This window comes from Macrobrachium nipponense, chromosome 15, assembly GCF_015104395.2.
Source record: "Macrobrachium nipponense isolate FS-2020 chromosome 15, ASM1510439v2, whole genome shotgun sequence".
Lineage (NCBI taxonomy): Eukaryota > Metazoa > Arthropoda > Malacostraca > Decapoda > Palaemonidae > Macrobrachium > Macrobrachium nipponense.
Window position 1 is genome coordinate 63,921,911 of NC_087208.1, and position 27,805 is coordinate 63,949,715.

General features: G+C 44.4%; 1 protein-coding gene across 3 annotated transcripts in view; it reads right to left on the reverse strand.

Moving 5' to 3' along the window:
• The window catches only part of LOC135195019 (queuine tRNA-ribosyltransferase catalytic subunit 1-like), a 310,854-nt gene that overhangs the window by 136,798 nt on the left and 146,251 nt on the right, over positions 1 to 27,805 (reverse strand). For all 3 annotated transcript variants that reach the window (XR_010310050.1, XM_064221315.1, XM_064221313.1), the window contains exons 8-9: positions 4,847 to 5,041; positions 4,205 to 4,357 (exon numbers count right to left, since the gene is read on the reverse strand). Coding sequence is in view for 2 of the 3 variants with exons in the window: in XM_064221315.1 (XP_064077385.1) it covers positions 4,205 to 4,357; positions 4,847 to 5,041 (348 nt within the window). In the remaining variant the exon portion in view is untranslated. The remainder of the gene's footprint in view (positions 1 to 4,204; positions 4,358 to 4,846; positions 5,042 to 27,805) is intronic.

A 27,805-nucleotide genomic window follows, 5' to 3' on the forward strand; every position in this document is an offset into this window, starting at 1 on the left:
TCGTTAGTCTCTCTTGAGAAGGAAATACTCGAAAACCCCGAGAATCCATCCGAATCCCCAGATAGACCAAGTTCTGGCTGGGGATCAGTTGGGACTTCTCGAGGTTCACGAGTAATCCTAAGGTCTTTATCAGGTTTAGTGTCACAGTCAGGTCCTCCAAACACTGTTTCTCTGACTTTGCTCTGATGAGCCAGTCGTCTAGGTACAGATATACTGATTCCTTTCAGGTGAAGCCATCTCGCCACATTTTTCATAAGGCTCGTGAAAACCTGAGGCGCCGTAGACAGGCCGAAACACAAGGCTCTGAATTGGAAGATCCTTCCCCCCGTCATGAAACGGAGGTACTTCTTCGACGAAGGATGGATCGGGACGTGAAAATAGGCATCCTGGAGATCCAGAGACACCATCCAATCCCCTTGGCGAAGGGCCACAAGGACTGATGCAGAGGTCTCCATGGAGAACTTCTGTTTCTGAACAAACTTGTTCAGAGCGCTGACATCCAGAACTGGTCTCCAGCCCCCCGAGGCTTTCGCAACCAAGAAAAGACGATTGTAAAACCCTGGGGAGCTTTGATCCAGCACTAGCTCCATAGCTCTCTTGTCCCACATCTGATCCACCATTTGTTGAAAAGTATCTTTCAACACAGGGTCCTTGTAATTGGCGGACAATTCCCGCGGAGTTGACGTCAGGAGAGGATTGTCCAGGAAAGGAATGAGGTATCCCTTCTATAGAACAGACATAGACCAAGCGTCTGTATCTATGAGAGTCCAGGCTTCCGCAAATCCCTGGAGCCTGGCACCTACTGGTGTTTGGAGGAGCGCCACTTCACTTTCCCCTTTTAAAGGGACGGAAAGAGGCTCTACCTCTCTTCTCAGTCGCTTTTCTTTTAGCGGTAACTCTAGCGGGAGGGCCTCCTCGAAAGGGCCGAACAGGCGTAGACACACCTTTCTTGTCTCCCACCATCACTGGTCTCTTCTTCCTGGATGATTGCAGGAGAAGATCCTGTGTTGCTTTCTCCGTCAGAGAACGGGAAATGTCCCTCACCAACTGCGAAGGGAACAGAAAGTCAGACCTGGGAGCGAACAACAAGGCTGCCCTTTGCGAATGGGATACCGCTTTTGTCAAGAAACGCTAAAAACAGATCTCTTCTTCAAGAGACCTGCTCCAAATAAGGAAGAAACTTCCCCTGAGCCATCCTGTACCGCCTTGTCAATACAGGACAAAATTGCAAGGAGTACGTCCGGATCGAGTCCTTCCGAGGCATGAGCCTTCTTGGACATCACCCCAAGGGACCAATCTAGGAAGTTGAAGACTTCTAAAATGTGAAAAAGTCCCTTGAGGAGATGATCCAACTCTGAAAGACCCCAAGTTATCTTCGCAGTATGAAGGCTATGTCTCCTGGATGCATCTACCAGACTGGAAAAGTCAGCTTCAGCCGAAGCTGGGAGAGTGAGTCCCATATTCTCCCCAGTCTGGTACCAAATACCTCTCTTGCCCGTAAGTCTAGCGGGAGGCATGCAAAACACCGTCCTGACTAGCTCCTTCTTGGTTAGCATCCAGCTATCCAGCGACTGAAGAGCTCTCTTCATAGAAATCGTCGGCCTCATCTTCAAGAAAGCCGACGACTTCGGCGTCTTAGAGCATGAAAAAAGTGAACGAGGCGAAGGAGGAGCGGCAGGGATCAATGCATCTCCGTATTCCTGTAGGAGGAGAGCTGTCAAAACTTTGTAGTTAGACAGCCCTTCTCTGCCGTGAGTCTCGTCTTCTGAGTCCTCTTCCAATATCGGATCAGAAGGAGAAGTCACTTCCCGTTCCGGGTCTTCCTGCCCCATAACTCTCTCTAGGGGAGACAAACTCCTAATAGGAGAGGGGCTAAGAGAGTGTATAGCGCTCCTCTGCTTGGCTGGCTCCTCGCGCCTGGCTGGCTCCTCGCGCCTGGCTGGCGCCTCGCGCCTGGCTGGCGCCTCACGCCTGGCTGACTCCTCGCGCTTGGCTGGCGCCTCGCGCCTCTCTAAACTCTCGCGCCTGACTGACGCCTCGCGCCTGGCTGGCGCCTCGCGCCTTTCTGGTGCCATATCCTTGTATGGATGATGCTTGTCTGGCGCCTCGCGCCTGGGTGAATCCTTGCGCCTGGCTGCTTCCTCGCGCTCGGCTGACGCTGCTGGTCTGGCAGACGTATCACGTCTGGATATATCCTCGCGCCTGTAAAGCGTTTCTCGCTTGTCTGGCGCTTTAATCCTGTAAGACACTTCTCGTCTGGAGGAAACCTCGCGCTTGTCTGGCGATTCAAAATCGTCCAAAGAGTCTCTATCAGAATAGATCTCAAACGCCTCACGTCCCACAGGAGCCTCACTCCTGGCGGGAGAAGGAAGACGAGACTTCTTGACAGGAAGCCTCACGTCTTTCTTACGAGGGGGATCCTTCGAAAGGACTCCTACCAAGGCGGATAACTGTTCTTGCACAGCCAAAATGATCCTCTTGGAAGCTTCTCCGGCGTCTTCTTGAACGGGAGAGGGAGACCTCGAAGGAGTTTTGTCCAAACCATGGGACGTCAAAACCCTCTTAGCCTTCTTGATCGAAGGAGGCGCTTCTTCCGAAAAGCGTTCGGGGCTAGAATCCAACACAGGATCTTTCCAGTGCCTTTTCAGGGGCCTGGAAAGGTCCGAATCCTTCCACCCTCGTTTTAGGAGAGGGAGAAGCGGACGAAGAGAAGCACTCTCTGAGGACGCTTTCCTATAGTGGTCCGGAGCAGTCCTGTCTATTTTACTAGAGCCTGCTGAAGGGAACGCCTGACCGGGGGAATTCTCCACAACCTCCGTACGGCTTTCGACTTTCCTTCTCCTCTGGGCTTGGAGCTTGGGAAGAGGTCTAGGCCTGGGAGCGTCGCAGAGACGGTCAGACGCCCCCTCCACAACACTGGGGACACTCACTTCACTATAATAGTCACTTTCACAATCCTTACCTTTCATGGCAGCCATTTTGGATTTCATCCTGTGAAGAGTAGCTTTCAGTTCAGCAATTTCCGAGGCCGAATCTGAATGTAAAGCCAGTGAGGGCCCTGATACAGAATTAGAATCAAATGCATAGTTAAGGGAAGAGTTAGAATCATTAAAAGGCTCAATAGGCCTTGTACTACTACCCACACTCTTAGATGCCGCCCTTCTGACTCCCTTTCTAACTTCTTCAAGTAAGAAGTTAGAGTCTTCCATTCCTCAACATTCAACCTCTCACACTCATGACAGGTGTTAGAAATAGAACAATCAAAACCTCTACATTTGCGACATACAGTGTGAGGATCAACCGAAGCCTTCGGTATCCTCACCTTGCAGCCTACATTCACACAAACTCTCACACAACCACTTGAATCAGACATTCTTGAAGAAAAATCAAAAGCAAGTCCAAATCCAGTCCACAGTAGCGAATGCCAAAACAACGATCCAGGTACGTCACCAAAAGTCCACAAAAAGAAGATCAATTGTCTAGAAAAGCGAATTCCAGTCAGGAGGTGGCAGCAACGATGTTGATACCACCGGCGACAGAAAATATATGAGTAGAAAACGGGAATGGTTCCTAGTCCTGCCGCCCAGGGCAGGCCGGTAGATCACCTGACCTACCTGTAGCGAGTGGCGCGAAATTTGAATTTCTGTCGGGGACGACGGAGTCTTAGCTATGTATATATCTGACAGGTAAGTTGATTGTATGAAAACAAAAATAACCAAGTACTCACGCTATTTTCACACAAGCACACTAGTATAAGAGAAAATAATGATAATATCTTCACAACTGAAGTAATCCAGAGCATACGACAGAAGCGGACAGAGCAGCGAACAACATGTCTATCACCCAGCATGGCCGAGGGCAAAGTGAATCTTCACCTCTCAGTCATGCGGGACCACCGACTGTCGGACAAGCAGTTAACTACTGAACCTCCTTGTTCAAAGCTTACGACCGGTTCCAACTGCCACTGATTACCATTCCTATTGTTAAAGGACTGAGGTTTGTATTACGTATCGGAACAAACGCAGAATCCCACACTATAAAAACCACCAAGTCGAATAAGATGAATAAATAAATAAATGAATAAATAAAAAATAATATAATAATAATAATAATAATAGTACATATACTGTAGCTCTTTGACACATGGGAATATATCAATAGTTATTAGGAATAATGCACAAAGATCACAATTTCCATAACTCACCAATTCTCTCAGAGTGATGTTTACAGCTGACAAGGCATCTATCACCCACTTTGGATAAGTTTTGTCTTTGTAATATGTTGACATAAAATCTTGAACAAATTCTTCAAATCTACCTTCCTTTATGCTCTCACGGATATTCTTCATCAGCCTCATCTGCAAAGAATAAAATCTTATGTTAAAACAAAATGGAGAATTATGGACAAAATTATGACAACATTGCAGACTCATGAAATGTTAGGAAGATGAGGGAACTACTTGAGGGTCCTGGTGGCACATGTATCATATTAATACTGTACTGATCTTCTGTCCATTAAACTAAAGACTGTAGGACTCGTGAATATTCAACGGCCACAAATATGGGCAAATATTAGATTGTTTGGACTGTGATGAAACAGTCATATTTTTCATATGCTGTATGAATATTTTAACAATGTTTAATCACAACACACAGTTATTCACATCTAAATTTGTTCAAACAAACAAACACATTCATTGTCATTTCCAAGGAAAAATTTCATTAGTGACTCCAATTAAAGGTCCACTACACTAATAAATGGACTTGATGTTTAAACAAAAGAAATCAATCAACACAAGAGAGAAGACATTCATCAGTAATACTGATTGATGATGAGAACATCTTACCTGGTAAGAAATATTGTGGATAGATAACAGATGACAAGCTACAGTCTCTTTAGTGACAATGGTGTTTAGATAAGCACGAGTATAATTCTGGCATGTCATGCAGTCACATTTTTCATCTAAGGGTCGAAAATCATTTGCAAATTCACGTGCCTTGAGATTAATTTGCCCATTGTCCACCAACGCACAACCAAACCTCTGTAACAGCAGAAGAAAGATATTATGAGTACTGTAGTAATCTTAAAGTTCATTTTCAGAACATACATGCTCAATTTTTTTATAGCCTTTTGTGCATTTCCTTTTCCAAAATGTACACATAACAACTTCATACCTCTCCCAAAACTCATCAAGTAGTGCCACACATTCTGGATGGCAATCTCCATATGTACAGGAGCATTGTTCATACACAAACAAACCTTCGGTCTTAACAATAGGATCATTTCTAACGCCTAGCTGGATCTGGTTAAAAAACAGATGAAAGCAAGGAATCTTGTGATATCTGGCAACACATGCGTAGATCGGGTGAAGGATGGTCGAAGACCATTCACCTATGATCACGCATCAGTCTTTCTTTTGACTGCCTGGGTGAAAGTCGTGTTAACCTCTCTTGGCCTTTTCCCGGTTCATTGCCCGTTTGCCTCTGTTTAGTATGTGTGTGTGTGTTTGGCTGGTATTATGGTTTCTTCTGTTCCTTCTTGGCGCCAGCGTATATGCCCGGGAATTCCAGGCTTTCCGTGTTCTCGTTTTCTGGCTTCGGCAGCAACCGACCCTCACATCACGTGCAGTAGGTGTTGTACTAATTTTTGTACTATTACGAATCCTTGCACGGAATGCCGGGCATGGCCTAAGGAGCAGTGGAGGTTGTTTTATGGCAAGAAAAAAATTGGAGGGTTTCGACTCTTCCTACTTGGGAAGGTTTTGCGCCTCTTCCCAATGTTTCATCTCCTGAAGTAGTCAATCCTCATAGTAGTGTTGTCCCTGCGTCTCCTTTCTTTTCTTCCACTGATTCGTCGATGGAAGTATCGGGAGGCCGTCAGGCTAATGTTTGTAATGTAGCCCCTTCTTCCTTGGGAGTTTTTTTGATTCCCGAGAAGGGTGAGGCTTTTTCATCAATCTCTTCTCTTCCAGAGTCGGAGGCGTCCAAAATGGCGGCAATTTGGAAGACGTTCAGACTAGGGGGTCCCGCGTCCTTGGAGGGGTTGCTAGTGTATTTTCTGGAGGCTCCACCCCCCTTCCCCGGTCTGGCCAGGCCATTCCCCCTCCTCCCAGCCTCGTCTTCGTGGGTAGCAGCAGTCAGCCATCTTGTATTGCTCCGCCAGTGTCTGCTGCCGCTTTGAGTCGGAGTAACGCTGTGGCGTCAGCCCCATTGATGACATCACGGGATCTGTCTTTGTGTATTCCTCCGCCAGTGGTGTCTCTTTCCCCCCCTCACACCGGGGGGAAGCCGTGACGTCACCACCACTTGTGATGTCACTCCCATCAATGTCGTCTCTCCTAGTCATCTCCTCTGATCCGCCTTTCTCAGCCGTGACATCATCCCTGCCGCCTAGTTCGCTACATCTCCCTTCCTTGTCATTGCAGCCTTCTCTGGCACATCAGTCTGAGGTCCTGTGGTGGCTGCCCAACAAGTTGTGTAACTCATGGTTGTCCTTAACAGGCCACCTTTGTATCTTACCTAAGATGATTGTGTGGATGAGAGAATGAGTGAGTTGGCTTGTCTCCTTCTTTCTCTTGTACCTTTCCTTCTTCCTTCAGGTGGTTTAAGGGATAGACACGTCATTCGCTGGACTGGTCTTATACAGGTGAGTAAGGTAGTCATACTGATAGTGTGGTCGTGCAATATACAAGTATCTTACCTGCTATTTGTTAGCATATGCTCCACTCCTTGGCAAGGAGGAGCTGGGAGTAATACAAACCCTGGTGTCTTGGTTTGTTATTGGACAGCCAAAGTTTCTCTTTGGTTCCCTATACAGTGGTTATCCCATATATCATTGTACATCACTCAGAGTCTGAGTTGTTAGATATCAATTTATCTAGCTTCTCAATGGGCTTCAGTCCCTCTCCAAAAAAAAAAAAAAAAAAAAAAAATTCCTTTTAAGAGCAGGACTAGTGGGTAGGACCCCAGCCAGTCTAGGATGTCTTATACCTCCCTCCAAGTATGAGTCTATCCTATTGTTTAGACCGAAGGTCTAAACAATAGGATAGACTCATACTTGTTCATACGAAATTTTCTAAGACAATTTGTATTTTTCATAGCTACAAACCTGAGGTCTTAACATTATACTGCTCGCCTCTAGCCACCCCTGTGTGTGTTACGACATCCTGAGTTGGGAAAGACTGATGCGTGATCATAGGTGAATGGTCTTCGACCATCCTTCACCCGATCTATGCTTGCGTTGCCAGATATCACAAGATTCCTTGCTTTCATCTGTTTTTTAACTGGATCCAGCTAGGCGCTAGAAATTATCCTATTGCTAAGACCTCAGGTTTGTAGCTATGAAAAATACCTCAAGTTTGTAGCTAAGAAAAATACAAATTATCTTAGAAAATTTGTCATGCTTTTAACTTCTATAATAGAGTTGCATACATAGACCTATCATAAACTACAATCAAATGGTAACAAATGCACAAAAATCATAACAAAAACACTACAAAAGATACAAAGATAAATCTTAGTAGAAAAACCATGCCCCAGAACTCATTGTTAAGCAGACATCACATCAAGTGTAAAGAAAACTCCACAAAAAAGTGATATTAAGTGTCATTCCATAATCATACACATACAACAAAAAGTTCATTATAATGAAACATTCTTCTACAAACCCATTTATTATAACTAGCCTTATTCCATGAACCAAGTTCCCAGACATTCCAATCACCAACAGGTTAGATACTGCAGAGAGAAAAATCCAAATATGCATCCCAGCTCACATTTCACTGGCCAGGAAAATGAAGCATCATTCCTCCATGATTATCTCTGTCTCTGTCTCAGATAGTTGGGGAAGGGGGGAGGGGACTGGAAAAAAAAAGGTTTTTTTTTTTTTTTTCCCCCCCCCCCCCCCCCCCCCCCTGATCGATATAAAATTGTGTTTTACTGTAAAAACACTGCCCTTACAAACTCGTTAATCATGTTTAGTTTGAATTGTAATTATGCAGAGCCACCAGAAGACAAGAGTACATATATCAAAATATGAGTTTAATCACTCTAAAGCAATGGGGAGTAGAGACGTAATGTATACAGTGGGGCATCGCTTATTCCACGGATCAGTATTCACGGATCCAGTTAATCACGGGTTTTTTCTTGGACCGTTTCTCATGTTACATCACTGGTATGAATCGCTGCATCACGGGTTTGTTGTGTTGCGTATGCGATGTTTTTCGGTAGGCTAACCCTCGGCCGTGGTCCGATAACTACCAACATTCATTTAAAGACTCATATAATGATATTAACTGACAATAAAGGTAATAAAACCATTCTCACCTAATATATTATTGTCCTATCTTCGAAATAAATAGCCTATTCAAGGTTTATGTACGACGTTCATTGGTAGGCTAAGCGTAGTTGCAGTGCGATAACCACCAACGTACACAAACATTCACATTATGATATTACTGACAATAAAGGTAATAAAACCATTCTACCATATATATTATAGTCATATCTTCATAATAAATAGCCTATTCAAAGAATAATTCCACATCATTGCACTCAACTTATCGTCGGAGTGGCCAGCCACAAAATGTAAGCATATACCTTTACGTACGAAAATGGTTTATGTATACGGTTGCGTTCAAAGCGACATTTTTTGTTTTGATAAACTTTTAGAAATTTTAATAGTAGTGGTAGTGTAATTACAGTAGTAATAACATTAAGGCTAAAATTAATTCGAACTTCATTATTATTTTGGCAGTATTCGTATATAACTTCTCTGAACAATGAAGTCATACAAACGCTATTTGTCATAGATTATCGTAAGTATTGCTGTTGTTATTGGCGACGAAGCGTAAACGAAATACATAAAAGCATTTTTTACCTTATATGATTATCGTCATATCTTCATAATAAAAAGGCTATTCGTGGAGTAATTCCATATCAGTGAAATCAATTTTATCTATGCGAGCCATCCAGCTGCAAAATGTACGTACTATATGAAAATCAAATTATGGTAGCGTTCACAGCAAGATTATCTTTCGAAATTTTTATAGTACTATTCATGCTACGTAGTAATAATGTTTGGAATATACGTAACATTAATTTTCAATACAAAATATCATCGTTATTTTGGTAGTGAATAATAGTTTAGAATTATCATAAACATACCACTGCATTGTTATGGGTTTGTGCCAGTGATAAAACAACCAAAATAACGTTCTCCTTTAAGTCAACTGCGTTTAGGAAAAACATGACATAGAATCGACTTTGCGACTTCGTTCACTTTGATATTTTTAACGATACAATAACTATCATTTGTACTACTAAAACCATCTTCACATAAGTAATTTTTCGTAAGATATGTGTTGTTACAAAAGCTAGCTTATACATAAAAGGCTTTTGTTTATAATTTAAGTCACCATATACATATGTACCCAAACTCATTGTGGGGAAATTTACTACTGTTTCCTCGGATATTGAAATACTTTAGCATCATTCAAACACTTTAATAATATAATGCATAAATACTAGGCTATACATATTTACATCGTATACAAATACTACATACAGTTATATACACATACTTTTATATACAAAGTTAACAGTTATATACACATAACTTTTATTTTTATATACAAAATTAATCATATGAGTAGTGATCAGACGACAGCTGTGCACTGGACTACGTACGTACTACTTGGAAGATAAAACGAACAAAAATTTTGTTGTTGTTAGTTGCCGGGATAGATTAACATTTTTCCAGAGATTAAAAGCTGAATTTTGTTTTGTGAAGGTATGTCAACCGCGTTAGTAAATAGGTATCATCTTCTAAGGAATTTTTTTTCTCTTCTTTTTGCGGAAGAATCTTCAAGCCATTTGCATTCAAAGTAATGAGAAGGAATCATTCTATTCTTCATGAAATCAGTAAAATACTTACACTAATAATAAAAACTAAACTACGTACTGTATGCAAAACACATACATCATCGTTAGCTTCGTGTGTGTAACGTTCATTCTAAGAAATTACAGAGTAGTATAACTAACACCTGATTGGTTGGTTGGTAGCCATGGAGATCTGTTATCCAATGACTGCCCTCTGCTTCTGTTCTATTTATAGACATACGCCATGGATGGCACTAGGTTTGAACGTTACCATGTTCATGATTTTCTGACTACTGACGGCAAAAATTACTCAATAATTTTCTTTATATAATTATTCCTTCGTGAAAACAATAATATAATATCGCGGTTGACATACCTTCAAAACAAAATTCAGCTTTTTAATCTCTGGAAAAATGTTAATCTATCCCGGCAACTAACAACAACAAAATTTTTGTTCGTTTTATCTTCCAAGTAGTACGTACGTAGTCCAGTGCACAGCTGTCGTCTGATCACTACTCATATGATTAACTTTGTATATAAAAGTATGTGCATATAACTGTTAACTTTGTATAAAAGTATGTGTAATATAACTGTTTATGTAGGATTTGTATACGATGTAAATATATTATAGCCTAGTATTTATGCATTATATTATTAAAGTGTTTGAATGATGCTAAAGTATTTCAATATCCGAGGAAACAGTAGTAAATTTCCCCACAATGAGTTTGGGTGCATATGTATATCTAAGATGACTTAAATTATAAAAGCCTTTTATGTATAAGCTAGCTTTTGCAACAACACATATCTTACGAAAATTACTTATGTGAAGATGGTTTTAGTAGTACAAATGATAGTTATTGTATCGTTAAAAATATCAAAGTGAACGAGTCGCAAAGTCGATTCTATGTCATGTTTTTTAACTTTAACGTATAGTGGTATGAAAAACACCAGTGTGTCGTAGCGATGCGTCATCAATATAGTGGTATGAAAATACCACATGGTGTTGTAGCGATACGTAATCACAAAGTACAAATCCTTTTCCCGGACCATCCTCAGAATTTACGACTCTTCAACTTCAAGATCGATATGGTGAATATATTATATAGTCATACTTATTGTTAAAATTCACAAGTTGAACTGCAAAACATTATTATATTTTGATTGTTATGTACATATATTTTTTGTGTTTTACGGAATGTTTGTTTTGAAAATAATACCCATTAGTTGAACATATGGTATTAATTGTTCACTATTTTATTATAGGTGATCTTAATTATCTCACATTCATTTAACAGTATTATATTAATATTTATTTAAATAAACTGTAATTAATAAATAACAATAATGAAAAAACATAAAGGGAAAAAATGTTTTTGCTGCAGTAGTGGTTTGGTTTGTTTTTGATTATGCATCTGACATCACATTCCGAAATTGAAAAATTCCAAAAAACGAAACATCGGAATGTGTGTGTACTGCACATTTTTTTAAACACGCACAATGTCTACACATTATGAGTATACATGACAAAACACAAACCACTGTTTATTGGTGAAAATTAGGGGGTTGCACGATATGGGAGATTGCACGTTATTCGAGTATATACGGTATGTGATTTTTTTTAGCCTTTTATGGAACAAAATCTAGCAAGAAATTGCCATTCCCAGTTGGCAACACTGGCCTACAAACGTTTGTTTGTTGTTGTTATGAAATGTGGTGTGCGGCGCGTTCTTTAAATTGTACCCATATAAACGAGTTAATTATGTGGCATCCAAAAGCCCTGATTCTTTCGCTGCATACTGTTGGGTAGCATTATTGTTATTATATTACTGGATTGCACTGCAAAATCGTCGCCATCTTTTATCAACATAGATTGTTGGTGAGTACCCATATGATTTACAATATTTTGATAGTTCTCTTACCACTCATCCTCTCTTTCCTTGTAAAAAAAAAGAGGCCCACCATGCGTATGTAGGCTTCTAGCTGTAATCCCTAGGCTAGTAGGCTACATATGTCACAGTAGTACATATACTACATTTATTTTTTAAGGCTAATTTTGTACAATAACTTTAAAACTGTCTTGAATTTAGTTTTAGGTGATAGTTGAAAACATATTTGGTGTTTGAACTAAAGTAGGCAGTTATAAACATTGGAATAGTGGTCTTGGGTGGGTTAACTATTAAAGTAGGCAGTTTTTAAGCAATTTTTGAGGGGGGTATCAGGATAACACGGGTATTTACTTATCACGGGGGGTTCTGGGCCCTATCCCCCGTGGATAACGAGGCCCCACTGTAACCCAAAATCATAGGGCTCCGGAAAAAGAAGGTTATGTGGTGGAAGACACAATGCCAGAGAAGTGCATTCACCAAGCCTATAAATACATTAAGCCAGGTACTCCGGGAAAAAAACAAGATGTAGAAGAGCAGGAAATGGCTACAGATGACTGACCTGGATCCCTCCAAGTAAGTAAAAATTACCAGCCATGCATCAGTGGCCACTCTGAGGATGGCAAAAAGCTCTAGGTTGTACTTAAAACCCAGGGAAGAGGAGACACCTGAAATCTGAAGAACCTTGATCTTGAGTTGCTAAATTTAATCTTCTCAAGCAAAACATCCAGGATGGCCCATAAAATAAGCTGCTGATGACTCATGAGAGAATAGCCAAGCTGAAGGCCGAAGATGGTTTAATTTAGTATTGGGTGCATGACAAGTGTCCTTATTAAGCACAGAAGGCTATCTTCAGCTGAAGAGGTATGGCAGAAATAGTAATGGTCACGAATGAGCTGCACTTACCAGAATACTGAATTTGGCATTGAACTCCATGGCAAACAAAAGACCCATGGCTAGAGATTGACTTTGCCAAACAAGAGGCAAGAGCAACCAGAAAAACCATCTTAAAAGATATATCCTGTCAGGAGGTGCCTCTAAAAGGCCCATAAGGCAGACTAGTGAGGCTGCTTGGCACCAACCTGGAGATTTAAAGGAATATGCTGGAAAAGTGGAAAAGCGAGACAAATTTTTTATCATTTCCTAAGTCTGAACCTTGCTGAAGGAACACAAAGTAGAGGGCAGAGCTGTAATTCTTAATAAGAAAACTTTTTGATGTTCCTCAGATAACAAAGAAGTTTGTTAGTATGAAAAGAGAAGCTTGGAGCCGATGAGGACCCACTTCATCACACCAACTAAATACATTTACCATATCACACTCACTTTCCTTAATAAAGGAGCAGACGACCTGCAATGAGTAGAGACAGCTGTTTTAGCAACATCTGAAAAGATACTTTCTGTGAGCCTATTGAATGAGCTCCCCATATGAAAGTACATATAAGGACTCAAGATGACTGAGATCGGTGAAAGAAGGACTGCTTCAGAAGTCCTTTTCAAGCAGAAAGAACTCTTGGATTGTCAACAGAGTTCTAGAGGATCAAGACACCAACTCTTACTACGGCCAATTGGAGGCCATAGGTTGAGGGCGATGAAGGAACCAACAATGTGAGTGAATAGGTATTCCTAGGTGCACTATCTGCATGACAAGACCCAGGTCTGATTTTTCCAAGTTGATCTGCAGGCCCAAAGACAAACACAAGTCCAGAAGAACTTTCTGGTACTTATTCAACTCATCCCATGAAAAAGCCATGACTAGCCAGTTGCTGTTCAAAAACTGTCAGAAACACACCCAGGCAATGAACCCAAGCAACTTAGGGATCTAGAGTTTTGATGAAGAGTGAGGGTAACACACATACCCCCCAAAGTGAAGTGCCAATAACTGGCACACAACCCTGCCTGATGAAGCAAAGAAAATTAGAATCAGAATGTGGGAGTATGCATCCCTCAAGTTCATCTCCATATATACCCAGCAGTCTCCATCTGGGTATATTAAGACTTAGATCATTAATTGGTCTTTCAATTCCAAAAGATTTCAAAATTTAAAGAAATTATTTTATCCCTGGCTTCCCATGGTGAAATTCCTCGATGGCTATTCTCTATTTGAAACTACATCACTGAGGACCTACCTCAACCATCTTCCCAGAAGGAAGTACTGTAAATAAAGCATCATAGAAGGGGTGTGAGGAATCAACAAAATCAAGCATTGCAAACCAGTTTGGACCTCTACAAAAGAAGTGTTGTCCTACTATGAGGGTCCAGAAATCCTTTCTAATTTTGCTGATATCTTATTTACCAGCAAATCTACTAGTCTTACCACAATCAAATATACCCTTGTTACATTGCTCCTAAAGTTTGAGCTAGGACTGGCAAAGCAATAAACAGGCCAAATTACATGAAACAAACTGGTATACCTACTCTTAGATGAAGTGAAGGTATCCCATCAAAGTTGGATGAATGAGGACTTGAAAATATGCATTCTTGAGATCCAGGAATGCTAAGAAGTCGCCCTTCTGATGTTCCTCACCAACTCAACCTTTTTCATCATGAAGAGGGTCTGACCAATATACTTGTTAAGCAGGCTGAGATCCATGATCAGTCTCTGCCATCCACTCACCTACAGGGCTACGAATAGAAGGCTGAAGCAACCTGATGATCCATCCATATCTTCTCAGTCACTAACTACTGAATAATTGACATAGCCTTGTAATGCACAGAACATCTTAAAGCTATAGATAATTTACCTCAATTACCTATGGTTCATCTCCTATCTCTTGGCAAGACCAGAGTTTCACATAGACACTGTACACAGTACCTATAACCAAGCAGTTTAATAGAATTGATCACTTTACTATAGCAACACAAGAAAAGCAAAGAATGTCTCTTTTGCCAGTGCACGCATTTGGCATAGTATGTTAAGACCTTGAGCCATATACTTTTGAGATTCACTGTACCTACAACCATAAAATCATTATTTCTTTCTAGGTACAAATTGTAAAGAGGTTAAAAGAAATTGTAATTAATATATCTGAAAACTCAGAAATTCTTGTTAACATGCATCATAATGACAATATCCACCAAAGCAAAAACCTAGTGAATGAACTCGTTAGCTCTTATCTCACTGGAGGCTCACAAAGAGTGAGACAGTTGGCAAATACATACCTGACGAACCATTGTGAGAATGCACAGAGGCTTTCAACTGTTTAATAAACAATAAACCTTTGAACCTTGACACTCACGAACCAAAAAATACAGCATGCTTATTAACGGAGTTGTGATGACCTATCAAATAAGGATTTTGACGAAGGAAAAATCTATTTCTGGGTGATGGCTCGTGTCGCCCTATGAAAGTATCCTTATATCATTCTTTCTAGGTAAAATTAGCCTAAAATTACCAGAGAAAAACAAAATTAAGAAAATGTCAGTAAAAACTGACCGCTCACTCTTAAAAAGAAGTGTCGTATGATAAAGGGCGAGTGTGGGAACACTACCACGAGCCAAACACCAATTAGAACTTCCTGTCAGAATCCCCCCAAGAGAGAGCTGATACCAACGGGCGATGCAGCCCCTACTACTACTACTAGAGGACGCCACGGACAGCAGCGCCCCTAGCGGACATCCTTAAATAAAACAGTTAAATACATCTTGTCCTGCAAGGGGGGGAAAACAACTATAAAAAAGGGGGGGTTTCATAGGGCGACACGAGCCAATCACCCAGAAATAGATTTTTCCTTCGTCAAAATCCCTTTTCTGGGCTCAGCTCGTGTCGGCCTATGAAAGAGTACCAGAGAAACAGACAAGATGGAAAAGGGAACAATGAAAAACAATTTAAAATGATGGATATAATATAAGTAAATCAATTACAGCATATAAATTAAGCACTTAAACTAACTTATTTTAACAATAAAATAATAAAATGTTAGTAATCTTAAAGTACTTAAATGGTAATTAAAGTAAATTACAAAGATGCATGTAAAACAAGGAAAAATTGGGATTTACTTAACAAAATACAAAATTCAAAATATATACACCATGTGTCCTACCCTAGCATAAAAATAAGGGTAGTACACTGAAATCCATCATCAATACAAATATTCAAAATATATACAAACACATTGTGACTGGAAGTTCATCATTAACATAAATGGTGAATATATACAAACATATTGTGTCCTACCCTAGCATAAAAATAAAAAAAGGGTAGGGTACACTGAAGTACATTATCAGTACAAATGTGGATGTCCCTAGCAAAAAAATAAGGGACAAACCACTATATGATACAACGGCTAAGGCTATGATGTTGAGTAGCCTGACGATAGGGTGAGGCATGTTGGTTTATGTAGGTAGAAAGGAGACCTGGATCTGTACTACAACTACTAAACAGTATCAGGGGAAACTATGTTTCCCGCTGCTACTGCTGAAACTTTAAGATTCCAAGGACTTTAAATAATGCCGTTTAAAGACTGTCGGGGATTTCCATCCAGTATACTTTCTAAGATCCTCGAAATTCATATGTTGGAAATAATTAATTGAGGTGGCTACTCCCCTGATATCATGCTGCTTTTTGGGAATGACTCAGGGTTGGCTTGTTTAATAAAGTTAAAGGATTTGTTGCCTAATGCCTTTAACTGATAAAGTACCAACCTTTTTCTCTCATGAAGAGAGCACCTGAGGATCTAGAAGAAGTACGAGATAGAAAGGCTCTAAGAGTTTGATACTGGGCAGAGAGAAGGATCCTGCGGAAGTGGGATAACCTTCCAAGGGGCCCACTTGCAAGAGGATCTTCATTTTTGGCTAAAAAGCTACGATCCGGAGCAAGTAGAACTTCTCCTGATGGGAGGAATTCCACATGACCCGCATCCCTGGATAGAGCCGACAGTTTCTGAAATTCTAGCTCTGAGGCTAGGCTTAATAAGAATAATGTCTTCCTTAGGAGCATTATGAATGTACAAGAGAGTTGTCAGTATCTGAAGCTAGTTTGAGGACGTCATTTAAGAACCATGAAACTGTAGTAGGCCTCTGGGAAGGTCTAAGACTAGCACAGGCTTTAGGGATAGATGTGAAATAAGATTCAGTCAAATCAATCTGAAAACCTACTTGAAAGATTTCTTCAAGCCGATTTATGAGTGGTAATTGTGCTAGCAGCTAAGCCTTTCTCAAATAAGGATCTGAAAAAGGATATAGCCAAATTAACTGTCATGGTTGTAGTGTTCGCTTCTTTCAAGAAAGATGGCTAATTTTTTAACAGCTGAGTCATATTGTCTAATGGTTGACTCTCTCTTATCTGATTCTAGGAAGAGAATATTCTGTGGATCAATGTCAGCATCTTTATTAGCCGCAAAACTTCATGAAGTCCATAAAGTTAGGGTCTGGAGAGTTCCTGAGGAAGCGAACACAGTCCTCATTTGTACTGATTGTGATAGTTTGGGATTGGGGATCCGTTGAGGTCGAGACCCAATTCCAAGAGAAGAGGATACCAGTTGCTCTTGGGCCAGTCCGGTGCAATCAGAGCTACTATCCCTTTGAAAGACCTTAGTTTGTCTAGGACTTTCAAGAGAAGATTCACTGGAGGAAAAACATAAATTTCTCCTCCACTGATTCCAATCTAACGACAGGGCGTCCGTGGCATAAGCCAGAGGGTCCAGGTTGGGGGCCACATAGCAAGGGAGCTTGTGGTTCGCTTGTGAGGCGAAGAGATCCACTTGGAGACCTGAGACTCTCCGGCTTACCCACTGGAATGACCCGATGTCCAGAGAACCACTCTGATTCCAGAGGATACTGACCGGGACAGAGCGTCTGCTATCACATTTCTTACTCCTGCCAGGTGAGTGGCAGAACAGGATGCCATTTGTGTTTGTTTGCCAATGCAAAAGATGGCTATCATGACATGGTTCACATGTTTTGGATTGGACCCTCCTCTGTTGATGCAATGAACTACTACTGCACTGTCCAAAACTAGCCTTAGATGAGACTTCTTCGGGGGAAGCAGTCTCTTCAGAGTAAGAAATACTGCCATTGCTTCCAACACGTTTATGTGGAGCTGGCGAAATTGAACTGACCAAGTCCCCTGAACCTGTTTGAACTGAGAGTATCCCCCCCACCCGGACAGGGAGGCGTCCGTGTGAATGGTTAGCACTGGAAGGGGATATTGAAGGGGTACTTTCTTGGCTAAGTTCTTTACTTTTGACCAAGGCCGTAGTTGGTTGCGAAGGATCTGTGGAATTACTGACAACTTGTCTCGATATTTGGAGTTTGCTTTTGACCGCCAAATTCGATTTATACTTTCAGCCTTGCTTTCGAAGGATATCTGTTACCGAAGCAAACTGAAGAGACCTAGGATTCTCTCCTGGTTTCTTCTTGACGTTTGTTTGCATTTGAGGAATTTGCCTGACAGATTTTTGCTATTTCCTTCCGTTTGGCCACTGGAATTGATAGATTGTGGAAAGAACAAATCCCATTGGATCCCTAGCCACTGAAAACGAGATTTCCGGAGTAAGTCCTGGATTTCGTTTTGTTTTATCTGGAACCCCAGATGTTCCAGAAAGTGAACTACCTTTTTGGTAGCTTCGAGACATTCCTCGACTGTTGGTGCCCAGATCAACCAATCGTCGAGGTATGCCGCTACCATTATTCCCTGAGCTCTCAATTGTTGTACAACCACTTCTGCTATCTTTGTGAATACCCTGGGGGCTACATTCAGACCGAAGGGCATCACTTTGAATGAGAATGTCTGATTCCCTAGCCTGAATCCTAGGAATGGGCGGAAGTGTCTGGCTATAGGGATATGCATAGTATGCGTCTGTAAGATCGATGGCATGTGACGGCTCCACGCGGCAGTAAGGTCCTTACTTGCGAGAGGGTAAGCATCTTGAACTTGTCGCAGCGAATGAAAGAGTTTAGCTTTGACAAGTCTAAGATTACCCTTCTTTTTGTTGAGCCTTTCTTTGGCACGCTGAATAAGCGCCCTTGAAATTTTAGATGTTTGACTCTCGCAATAGCTCCTTTCTGAAGGAGTTCTTCCGCGTAATCTATCAATTCCTTTGACGGTACTTGATGAAATGATTTGATTGGAGGAGGATCTCCGATCCAACTCCAGCCTAATCCTTTGGACACTATGCTCTGTGCCCAATTGCTGAACCCCCACCTGTGGCGGAAGAGGAACAGCCTCCCTCCTACCTGGGGAGCCTCATTGCTGATGGGCGGGTTGGCCACCACGCCCTCCTCTGAACTGTCTACTCCTCGTGCCCCTTCCTGCGCCACGCTGACGAAAGTAACCTCTCGCCCTACCTCTCGGTTGAGAGTAGCCTTGAGCCTCATAGGCAGGGTTAAAGGCCGGCGAGATAGCGTAGGAGGTGGATGGTTGAGATTGTTGGGGCACCAGGAGGAAAGGTTGGTTCTGTTTAGAGGTGGAAGGTTGTCCCTGTTGGGTAACTGGGACTGCCTGCACAAATTGCTGCTGTTGTTGGAGTCTTTTATAAGGCTGGAACCTCTTACCAGCCTTCTTTGGTTTCTTGCCAGCAGTGGGGACGGATTCCTGTTTCCTCTTTGAGGAAATACCCCACCTAGCTCTAAGGCTCTGGTTAGTCTAGGCAGCTTCTGGTGGACCTCGTTCACTGCGGACTCTGGGAAGAGATCCGCTCCCCACATGCTTGCAGCCAAGAGTCTATTAGGCTCATGCCTGATTGTGCACTCTTGTAGGACATGCTTCCGGCAGTTCCTCCTAGCCTGGAAGAAGTCAAAGGCGTCCGTCAGAACCGTCTGAAACTGAGATTTCCCCAGAATCTTGAACAGTGGTTCCGAAGCATAGGAAAGGGCAGCCATTTCAGTGATGATGAGGGAATTGAGGGACCTGCCAAACCTAGTCCGCGCATCAAACTCTGCCTGATTAGGGAATCCGGCAGCCTAGGTAACTTCTCGCCGAACTGGTCCATGGCGCAGTCCGGCTTGAGTTTACCCAGCGTGAATGTAGCTGGCAGGTTTTCCCACAATTCTCCGAAGGCGGGGAAGAGAGGAGAAGTAGACTCCGCCTCCTCAACTGTGGAATGGGCTCATCCTTGAGGACTGCCTGAAGAGACTTCTCCACCAATTTCGTGGCGAACGGGAGAGAAACGTCCCCTTCCGTCGCGAAAATAGTGAAGGGACTCTTGTAGGCCTGGAGTCTAGTGTTAGAACACTCCCAATCCTCAAGGCAGTGAACCCATTCCCGCTGGGCGTGATCTCTACTGTAAAGGACTGACTCCTTAGAGATTTTGTCTTCTCTCGTGAGAGCCGTTGGCGTCAGCCTAGCATACCCGATGAAAGGCTGCGACAGACCCGGAGGGTAGAACTCGAAGTCCTCAATCCTTCGAGTTCCACACTCCGGGATAGAAATCATCCCGTCCTTGAATGGAGCGTAAGCAGCTACTCTCCATGGGTTCTCCATAGAGAAAGCTGGCAAGGAGTCATAAGATGGGAGTTGAAGAATCCCCGTGCTAGATGCAGGGGAGACTGGGGGAGGAGCCTGAGCTAGCCCAGCTACTCGGTCCTCATTCTCTCTCATTCTATTAGAGAGATCCTGGATCGACTGTCCAGTTTGAGACAGACTGTTTGACAGTTGGGCAAACATCTGCTCGAACCGCGTTCCCAGCGCGGAAATTTGGGAGCCTACTAGCACGCCCACCTGTTCCATCACCCCTGTGAGACAGTAGAGGGATCGCAGGTGCTGGTGCTTGCTACCCCTTCCGGCATAGCCGGAGCGGCAGCAGCGGAGGCGGGAGAAGGCAGTGACTCGGTGGGAGTGCGAGCCTTCTCCTTCGAAGCCTTGCTTCTGGAGCTCTTCGAATGGGAAGAGCCCGGCCTAGCTTTCACCGCATCGGCATAGGAAGTCGACGACTTCTTAGCCGAAGAAGACGAAGACGACTTCCTAGAAGTCGACTTAGACAAGGTCTTCGGTTCTCTCTTTCCCTTCTCCTTAGGAGGTACAGAGAGAGCGGGAGAGCGACTAGGGATCTCAGATCCCGTAAAGCCTTGGAAAGAAGCGGAAGAAGAGGGGACAGGAGAAGATCCAGGAGCGCCCAAGGAAAGACCTTGGGCGCCCGACATACCTACCTCAACCAACAAATCCTCCCCACCTACCGCCATGGGCTCTAGGTTAAGGTCCAGGGCAGCGACGTCCGGAACCGACTCCTGTGAGGCTACGACCCCAAACGATTGCTGGAGTTCTTGCTGAATGGAGGCTATCAGTGGGGCAGCGGACGAGGGGTCGACGTAACCCGTCGACTTGCCCGCGGGGAAGATCTGGATGGCCAGCTTCCTATCTAAAATGTAGGGCTGGCCCTTGGCGGCGCGTTTTTCCCAAAGCCGCCCACCACGCTTTCAGGGTGGCGAGGGCGACTTCCCTCACGCCGCTAGCCTGAAAGAAAGGTGAGATTAGCTGCCAATTGTGGAAGGAGTTAACAAACTTACGACTAGAAGTTGTTAGTAAAATCATAAGTAAGTCTATAATGGACTTACCCCATCTCCCAGCTGACCGACCAGGTCGTAGCATATAGCGCAGGCCTCAGGGTGCCAGACGATCAACTCGTTGAACGACGTGGCACAAGGGGCGTGGGACCTGCACTCGTCATGTCCACAGGGGTCATAAAGCGTCGCATTACACGCTGGGACCTGGCAGTTGGTAGCCTGTAAGTGAAAAAGTATATGAATACCAAGTAAACACTTACAGTCTAACATAAGCTCCGCTGGTACCGGAGCGATAAAGTTAGATAAAACCAGAGCCCCGCCAAAATACGTGTGGTAACCAGGTTGGAAGATAGGCTATGGCTCCGCCGATGGCGGAAGCACAAGAATCAACCAACTAGGAGTGGTGGTAAAGGAAACCACGACGGAAAAAGGCGGGGATGGTTGATAAAATAATAATAATAACACACAATTCATTGCAAAATATCTTAGAATTAGGGTATATATCCTTAAAATAACAAAAATAAAAACAACTTCTCTCCACCCGTCTACTAGAAGAGTGCGTAGGTAAGGGAAAGCTCCCTTCCGGTAACGGCGGAGAGATATAAGGATATAGTAGGCAAGCAACCGACCACTCGTAGTGCCCACCCTGCCCGCTAGCGGAGCCAGGAACCTATAACCAAAGGTGCCCCGGCTGCGACGGAAGGCTCCTTTCGTATCGTAAGGAAGGTGGCTGAGCAACTGGGGAGGGGAGAAGGAAGGTCTCGGCGAAACACGGCGGGAGCGAGGAAAGGGGGAAGATGGCCTACTCCTCCCCGCCTCACCAACTACCCGCAAGGAGACCCGGTACCTCATAGTGGTCGCCCTGTACCCCCCCGCTGGGAGGACCCCTGGTCACCTCCGAAAGGGTGAGAGAAGGCGATGAAGTTGTCATAACAACCAAGGGGTCCCCCAGCTCCTCCCTATATCAGAGAGGGAGGGAAGGGGCAGGGTAAGGTGCAATGGAACACGTGACCGCAAGTGGCCTAGGCCGCGAGCAACACAACCGTGGTAGGGCCACGTGAACCAAGCTGTACCAACACATGGAACAAGCACCTAGGCTAGCCTAACACCCTAAATAAATAAATAAATATACATCGAAAGGTGGAAGAGACACTTTTAGTAAAAGAGAAAGAAGCCCAGGAGGAGGCGGACTGTTCCGAAAAACAGGAGCCTACTCGGAGCCAGCGATAGCCGATGTAGAGCAAGAGCCGGGATGCTGGGCCGGAAATAATAATGATAATAGCCCTAATTACCAAGCTAGGAGAATGGTAGGAGGGCTGAACTAGCTAAAACTCGATGTAAACAATGAATGTGATAACGTAAGCCATAAGTATAAGAAGTCCCAGTATGGAGGACCGGGAATTCTTACAGGGGGCGGCATGGCCGCCACGAGACAACTGGGGAACCGTATATGACCTATTAAGAGAAAATACTGGTACCCGGAAGATAAAACTATGGTAAAATGTTACTTATGAGTTACTTAACTTAGCCGTGGCAATAGCAGAGCGTTCCATCGTAGAATTTACGAGTAAATCCAAAAAGGGGCACAAGCACAAGAAATGGCGACTTGTCGCAAGCGCTAAAATTTAAGGATGGTCCGCTAGGGGCGCTGCTGTCCCGTGGCGTCTCTAGTAGTAGTATAGGGGCTGCATCGCCCGTTGGTATCAGCTCTCTCTTGGGGGATTCTGACAGGAAGTTCTAATTGGTGTTTGGCTCGTGGTAGTGTTCCACACTCGCCCCTTTATCATACCGACACTTCTTTTTAGAGTGAGCGAGTCAGTTTTACTGACATTTTCTTAATTTTGTTTTTCTCTGGTAATTTTTTAGGCTAATTTTACCTAGAAAGAATGATATTAAGGATACTTTCATAGGCCGACACGAGCTGAGCCCAGAAAAGTGAAATTGAAAACAAAATGAAGATTGAGAGCTAGTCCCACACTATAGAGTCCAAAGTGTTCTCACTAGTTGCCGATGAAAAAATGACCCAACTGTGATACCAGAGGGGTTAGGGGAACCTGCCTGACAGTCCCCTGATTACCTCAAAGAAGGTAGGCAGCTGACTAAGATGTTGAATACAATGGGATTGGGCTAACTTTTACTCTGTACCTCATCCAAACTGATATTTCTAAAGCAATAAAAAAGAGAACTTTCATTTAGTAGTAGAACAATTTATTCATATCAATTTCAGCCAGCTAGCTCTAACTAACCTACTGTATAGTTGGTAATAAAGCTGTGAAACACATCCCTTTGTCCCCAAACTGCATTGCTTTTGCCTTTTACTTCTCATGCTCCCTTTGGTCTATTCCTAACACATTCCAACTTCTTTAATTTCACCTCACTCGAATTTTCCCTTTTCATCTAAGAATAAACTCTACCAGCCAACCCTATCATAATCTATCTAAGTGACTTAATGGTCTTGTAACAAATTTCTGGGCTCAGCTCGTGTCGGCCTATGAAAGGATCCTTAATATCATTCTTTCTAGGCAAAATTAATCTAAAATTACCAGAGAAAAACAAAATTAAGAAAATGTCAGTAAAACTGACTCGCTCACTCTATAAAAGAAGTGTCAGTATGAGAATAGGGGCGAGTGGGATCACTACCACGAGTCATTCACCATTTAGACCTTCCAATCAAAATCCCCACTAGAGAGAGCTGATACTAGCGGGTGATGCGGCCAGCCGTACTACTACTACTAAGGACGCCACGGACAGCAGCGCCTAGCGGTCATCCTTAATCTTATTTACGGTACGCGTTGTACGCTTTTTTTTTCTCTTGTGCCGTATAATCTTTGGATTTACCTCCTATTAACCATGGAACGTGCTGCCATCGCATCAGCTAAGTTAAGTGCCTCATAAGTAGTATTTTACCGTATTTTAGTCTTCCAGGGACCAGTCTTTTTTTTCCTTCTAATAGGTCATATACGGTTTCCCGGTCGACTCGTGGCGGCGCCATGCTGCCTCATGTTAAGAATTCCCGGTCTTCCATACTGGGACTTCTTGTACTTATGGGCTTACTATATCACGTTCATCGTTTTTTTACATCGCCTTTTTAGCTAGGTCAGCCCGTTTACCATTTCTCTTAGTTTGGTATTTAGGGCTATTCTGTGTTTCTGGCCCAGGATCCCGGCTCTTGCTCTTCATCGGCTATCGCTGGCTCCGAGTAGTCAACTGTTCCTCGGAACAGTTTGCCTCCTCCTGGGCTTTCTTTTTCTTTTACTAAAAGTGTCTTTTTCCACCTTTTTTACGATGTAATTTTAGTTTTATTTAGGGTGTTAGGCTAGCCTAGGTGCATGTCCCATGTGTTGGTACAGTCTGGTTCACGTGGCCCTCCCACGGTTGTGTTGCTATCGCGGCTTAGGCCACTTGCGGTCACGTGTTCCATAGCACCTTACCCTTCCCCTTCCCTCCCTACCAGGTATAGGGAGGGGTCTGGGGGACCCCTTGGTTGCCATGACAACCTCAGTAGCCTTCCTCCCTCCTTCTCTGAGGAGGCCAGGGGTTCTTCCCAGCTGGGGTATAGGGCGACCACTTGTATCGGGTACCGGGTCACCGAGCGAGGGTAGTTGTTGTTGGGATGGGGGGAGGAGTAGGAGGCCACCCCCCCCCTCGCTCTCTCCCGCCGCGTCACGACGGGAACCCCCCCCCCACCCCCCCATTGCTCAGTCCCACCTTTCCCCCACTGTAACGAACGGAGCCTCCGCTGCAGCCGGGGCACCTTTGGTTGGATAGTTCGTCTGGCTCCGCCAGCGGGCGGGGTGGTCACTACTAGTGGTCTATTGCTTGCCTACTATATCCTTCCCTTTTTTTCCCGCTACCGGAGGAGAGCTTGCTTTCTTACCCGGGCGCACTCTTCTAGTAGACGGGAAAAGTTTGATATTTATTTTGTTATAATATAAGGATATACCCTAATTTTACGGTGAATTTTAGTATTATCTAACTGTGTGTATACCATCTCCGTCGTTCTCCGTCGTGGTTTCATACCTCACCACCACACCTGGTTGGATTCTTTCTCTTGTCTCCGGCGTAGCCTTGGACAACTAACCACCTTGTTACCACACGTATTATGGTGGGGCTCTGGTTTAATCTAACTTTCTCGCTCCGGCATGCAGCGGAGCAATTGTTAGGCTGTAAGTGTTCTCTCCGATACTTATTGTATCTTTCCACTTACAGGCTACCAACTGTCAGGTCCTAGGGTGCAATGCGACGCTGTATGACCCCTGCGCCCACGATGAGTGGCAGGACTCGCCCCAGTGTGCTACGACCCACAACGCCATGATCGTCTGGCACCCAGAAGCCTGCACCATCTGCTGTGACCTTGTCAGTCAGCTGGTGGGGGGGTAAGTCGATTTTAGACTTCTTTATCGTATTACTAATAACACTTAGTTTCATAAGCTTGTTTAAACCAGTCCCTGCCACTAGAAGCTTCATTTCGCCTTCTCTTCAGGCTGCCGCCGTGAAGGAAGTCGCCCTAGCAACCCTGAAGGCTTGGGTGGGCGGTTCTTCGGGAAGAACGCCGCCAAGGGCCAGCCATACATCTTGGATAAGAAGCTGGCCGTTCAGATCTTCCCCGGCGGCAAATCAACAGGATACGTTGACCCTATCTCTGCAGCCCCTCTCATCGCCTCCATCCAGCAAGAGGTGCAGCAGTCGTTCGGGTCCGTGGCCATGCACGAGCCGGTCCCAGAGTCGCAACCTTGGACCTAAATATTGAGCCTATGGCGGTAGGTGCGGAGGATTTGTTGGTTGAGGTAGGTGTGTCGGGCGCCCAAGGTCTTTCCTTGGGCGCTCCTGGATCTTCTCCTGTCCCTTCTACTGCTTCTTTCCAAGGCTTTACGGGATCTGAGATCCCACCTGCCTGCTCTCCCGCTCTCTCTGTACCCCCAAAGTGAAGGGACAGAGAGAACAGAAGACCCTCCATAAGACGATTTCTAAGAAGTCGTCGTCGTCTTCTTCAGTAAAGAAGTCTTCGACTTCCTATGCTGACGCGGTGAAGGCTAAGCCGAGCTCTTCATACTCCAAGAGCTCTAGAAGCAAGGCTTCTAAGAGAAGGGGCTCGCGCATCCAGCTGAGCCAATGCCTTCTCCGGCCTCCACCGCATCCACTCCGGCAACGCCGGTTGGAGTAGCGGGACCGAGCACCTTTGATCCCACTGCCTTCTCAGCAGTGGTGATGCAACAGGTAGGAGAGATGGTTGGTTCGCAGTCTCCGCCCTCGGAACCAAGTTCGAACAGATGTTTGCACAGCTGTCGAACACCCCTTGGTCAGTCGGGCCAGTCCATCCAAGATCTCTCTAACAGAGTTAGAGAGAATGAGGACCAAGTAGCTGGGCTTGCTTCAGGCTCCTCATCCAGTCTCCCCAGTATAGCAGGTGCTGGCATTCTCCAGATACCTCCCTTGAATGAGTTCCCCCCCCCGCTACCAGGCCTTCTCCATGGATAACCCCATGGAGAGTGGCCGCTTACGCTCCATTCAAGGACGGTATGATCTCTGTCCCGGAGTGTGGAACTCGAAGGATTGAGGACTTCGAGTTTTATCCTCTGGGATTGACTCAGCCTTTCATTGGATATGCTAGGCTGACCGTGGCGGCCCTCACTAGGGAGGACAAGATCTCCAGAGAGAACGTGCTTTATAGTAGAGAGCACGCTCAACGGGAATGGGTTCACTGCCTGGAGGACTGGGAGTGTACCAACACTAAGCTCCAGGCTTTCAAGAGTCCTTTCACTATTTTGCGACGGAGGAGGAGCTTCTCTTCCGTTCGCTACCAAAATAGTGGAAGCGACTCTTCAGGCAGTCCTCAAGGATGAGCCCATGCCACAGCTGAGGGAAGCGGATTCTACTTCTCCGCTCTTTCCAGCTTCGGAGAATTGTGGGAGAACTTGCCTGCCACATTCACGCTTGGTATGCTCAAACCAGACTGTGCAATGGACCAGTTTGGCGAAAAGCTTCCAAGGCTGCCTGATACCTTGATCCAGGCAGAGTTCGATGCTCGAACTAGGTTTGGGAGATCCCTCAACTCTTTAATTATCACTGAGATGGCGGCTCTATCGTATGGCACAGAACCTCTATTTAAGATTCTGGCCAAGTCTCAGCTGCAAACAGTTCAGACGGGATGCTTTCGACTTTCTTCCAAGTTAGGAGGAACTGCCGAAAGCACGTTCTGCAGGAGTGCACTATTAGGCACGAGCCTAATAGACTCCTGGCTTCCAGCATGTGGGGGGCGGACCTCTTCCCAGAGTCCGCTGTGAATGAGGTGCACCATGAGGCTGCTAGGCTCAACCAGAGCCTTAGAGCTAGGTGGGGTATCTCCTCTAAGAGGAAACAAGAATCCGCCCCCGCTGCTGGTAAGAAACTCAAGAAGTCTGGTAAAAGGTTCCAACCTTACCAAAAACATCAGCAGCAACAGCAGTTCGTTCAGGCCGTCCCAGTTACCCAACAGGGACAACCATCAACCTCAAAACAGACCCAACCCATCCTCCTGTGTTCTCTCAGTCGCAACCCTCGACCTCCTACGCACTCTCGCCGGCCCTTCATAACCCCATGTATGAAGGCGTCAGGCTTACCCTCCCG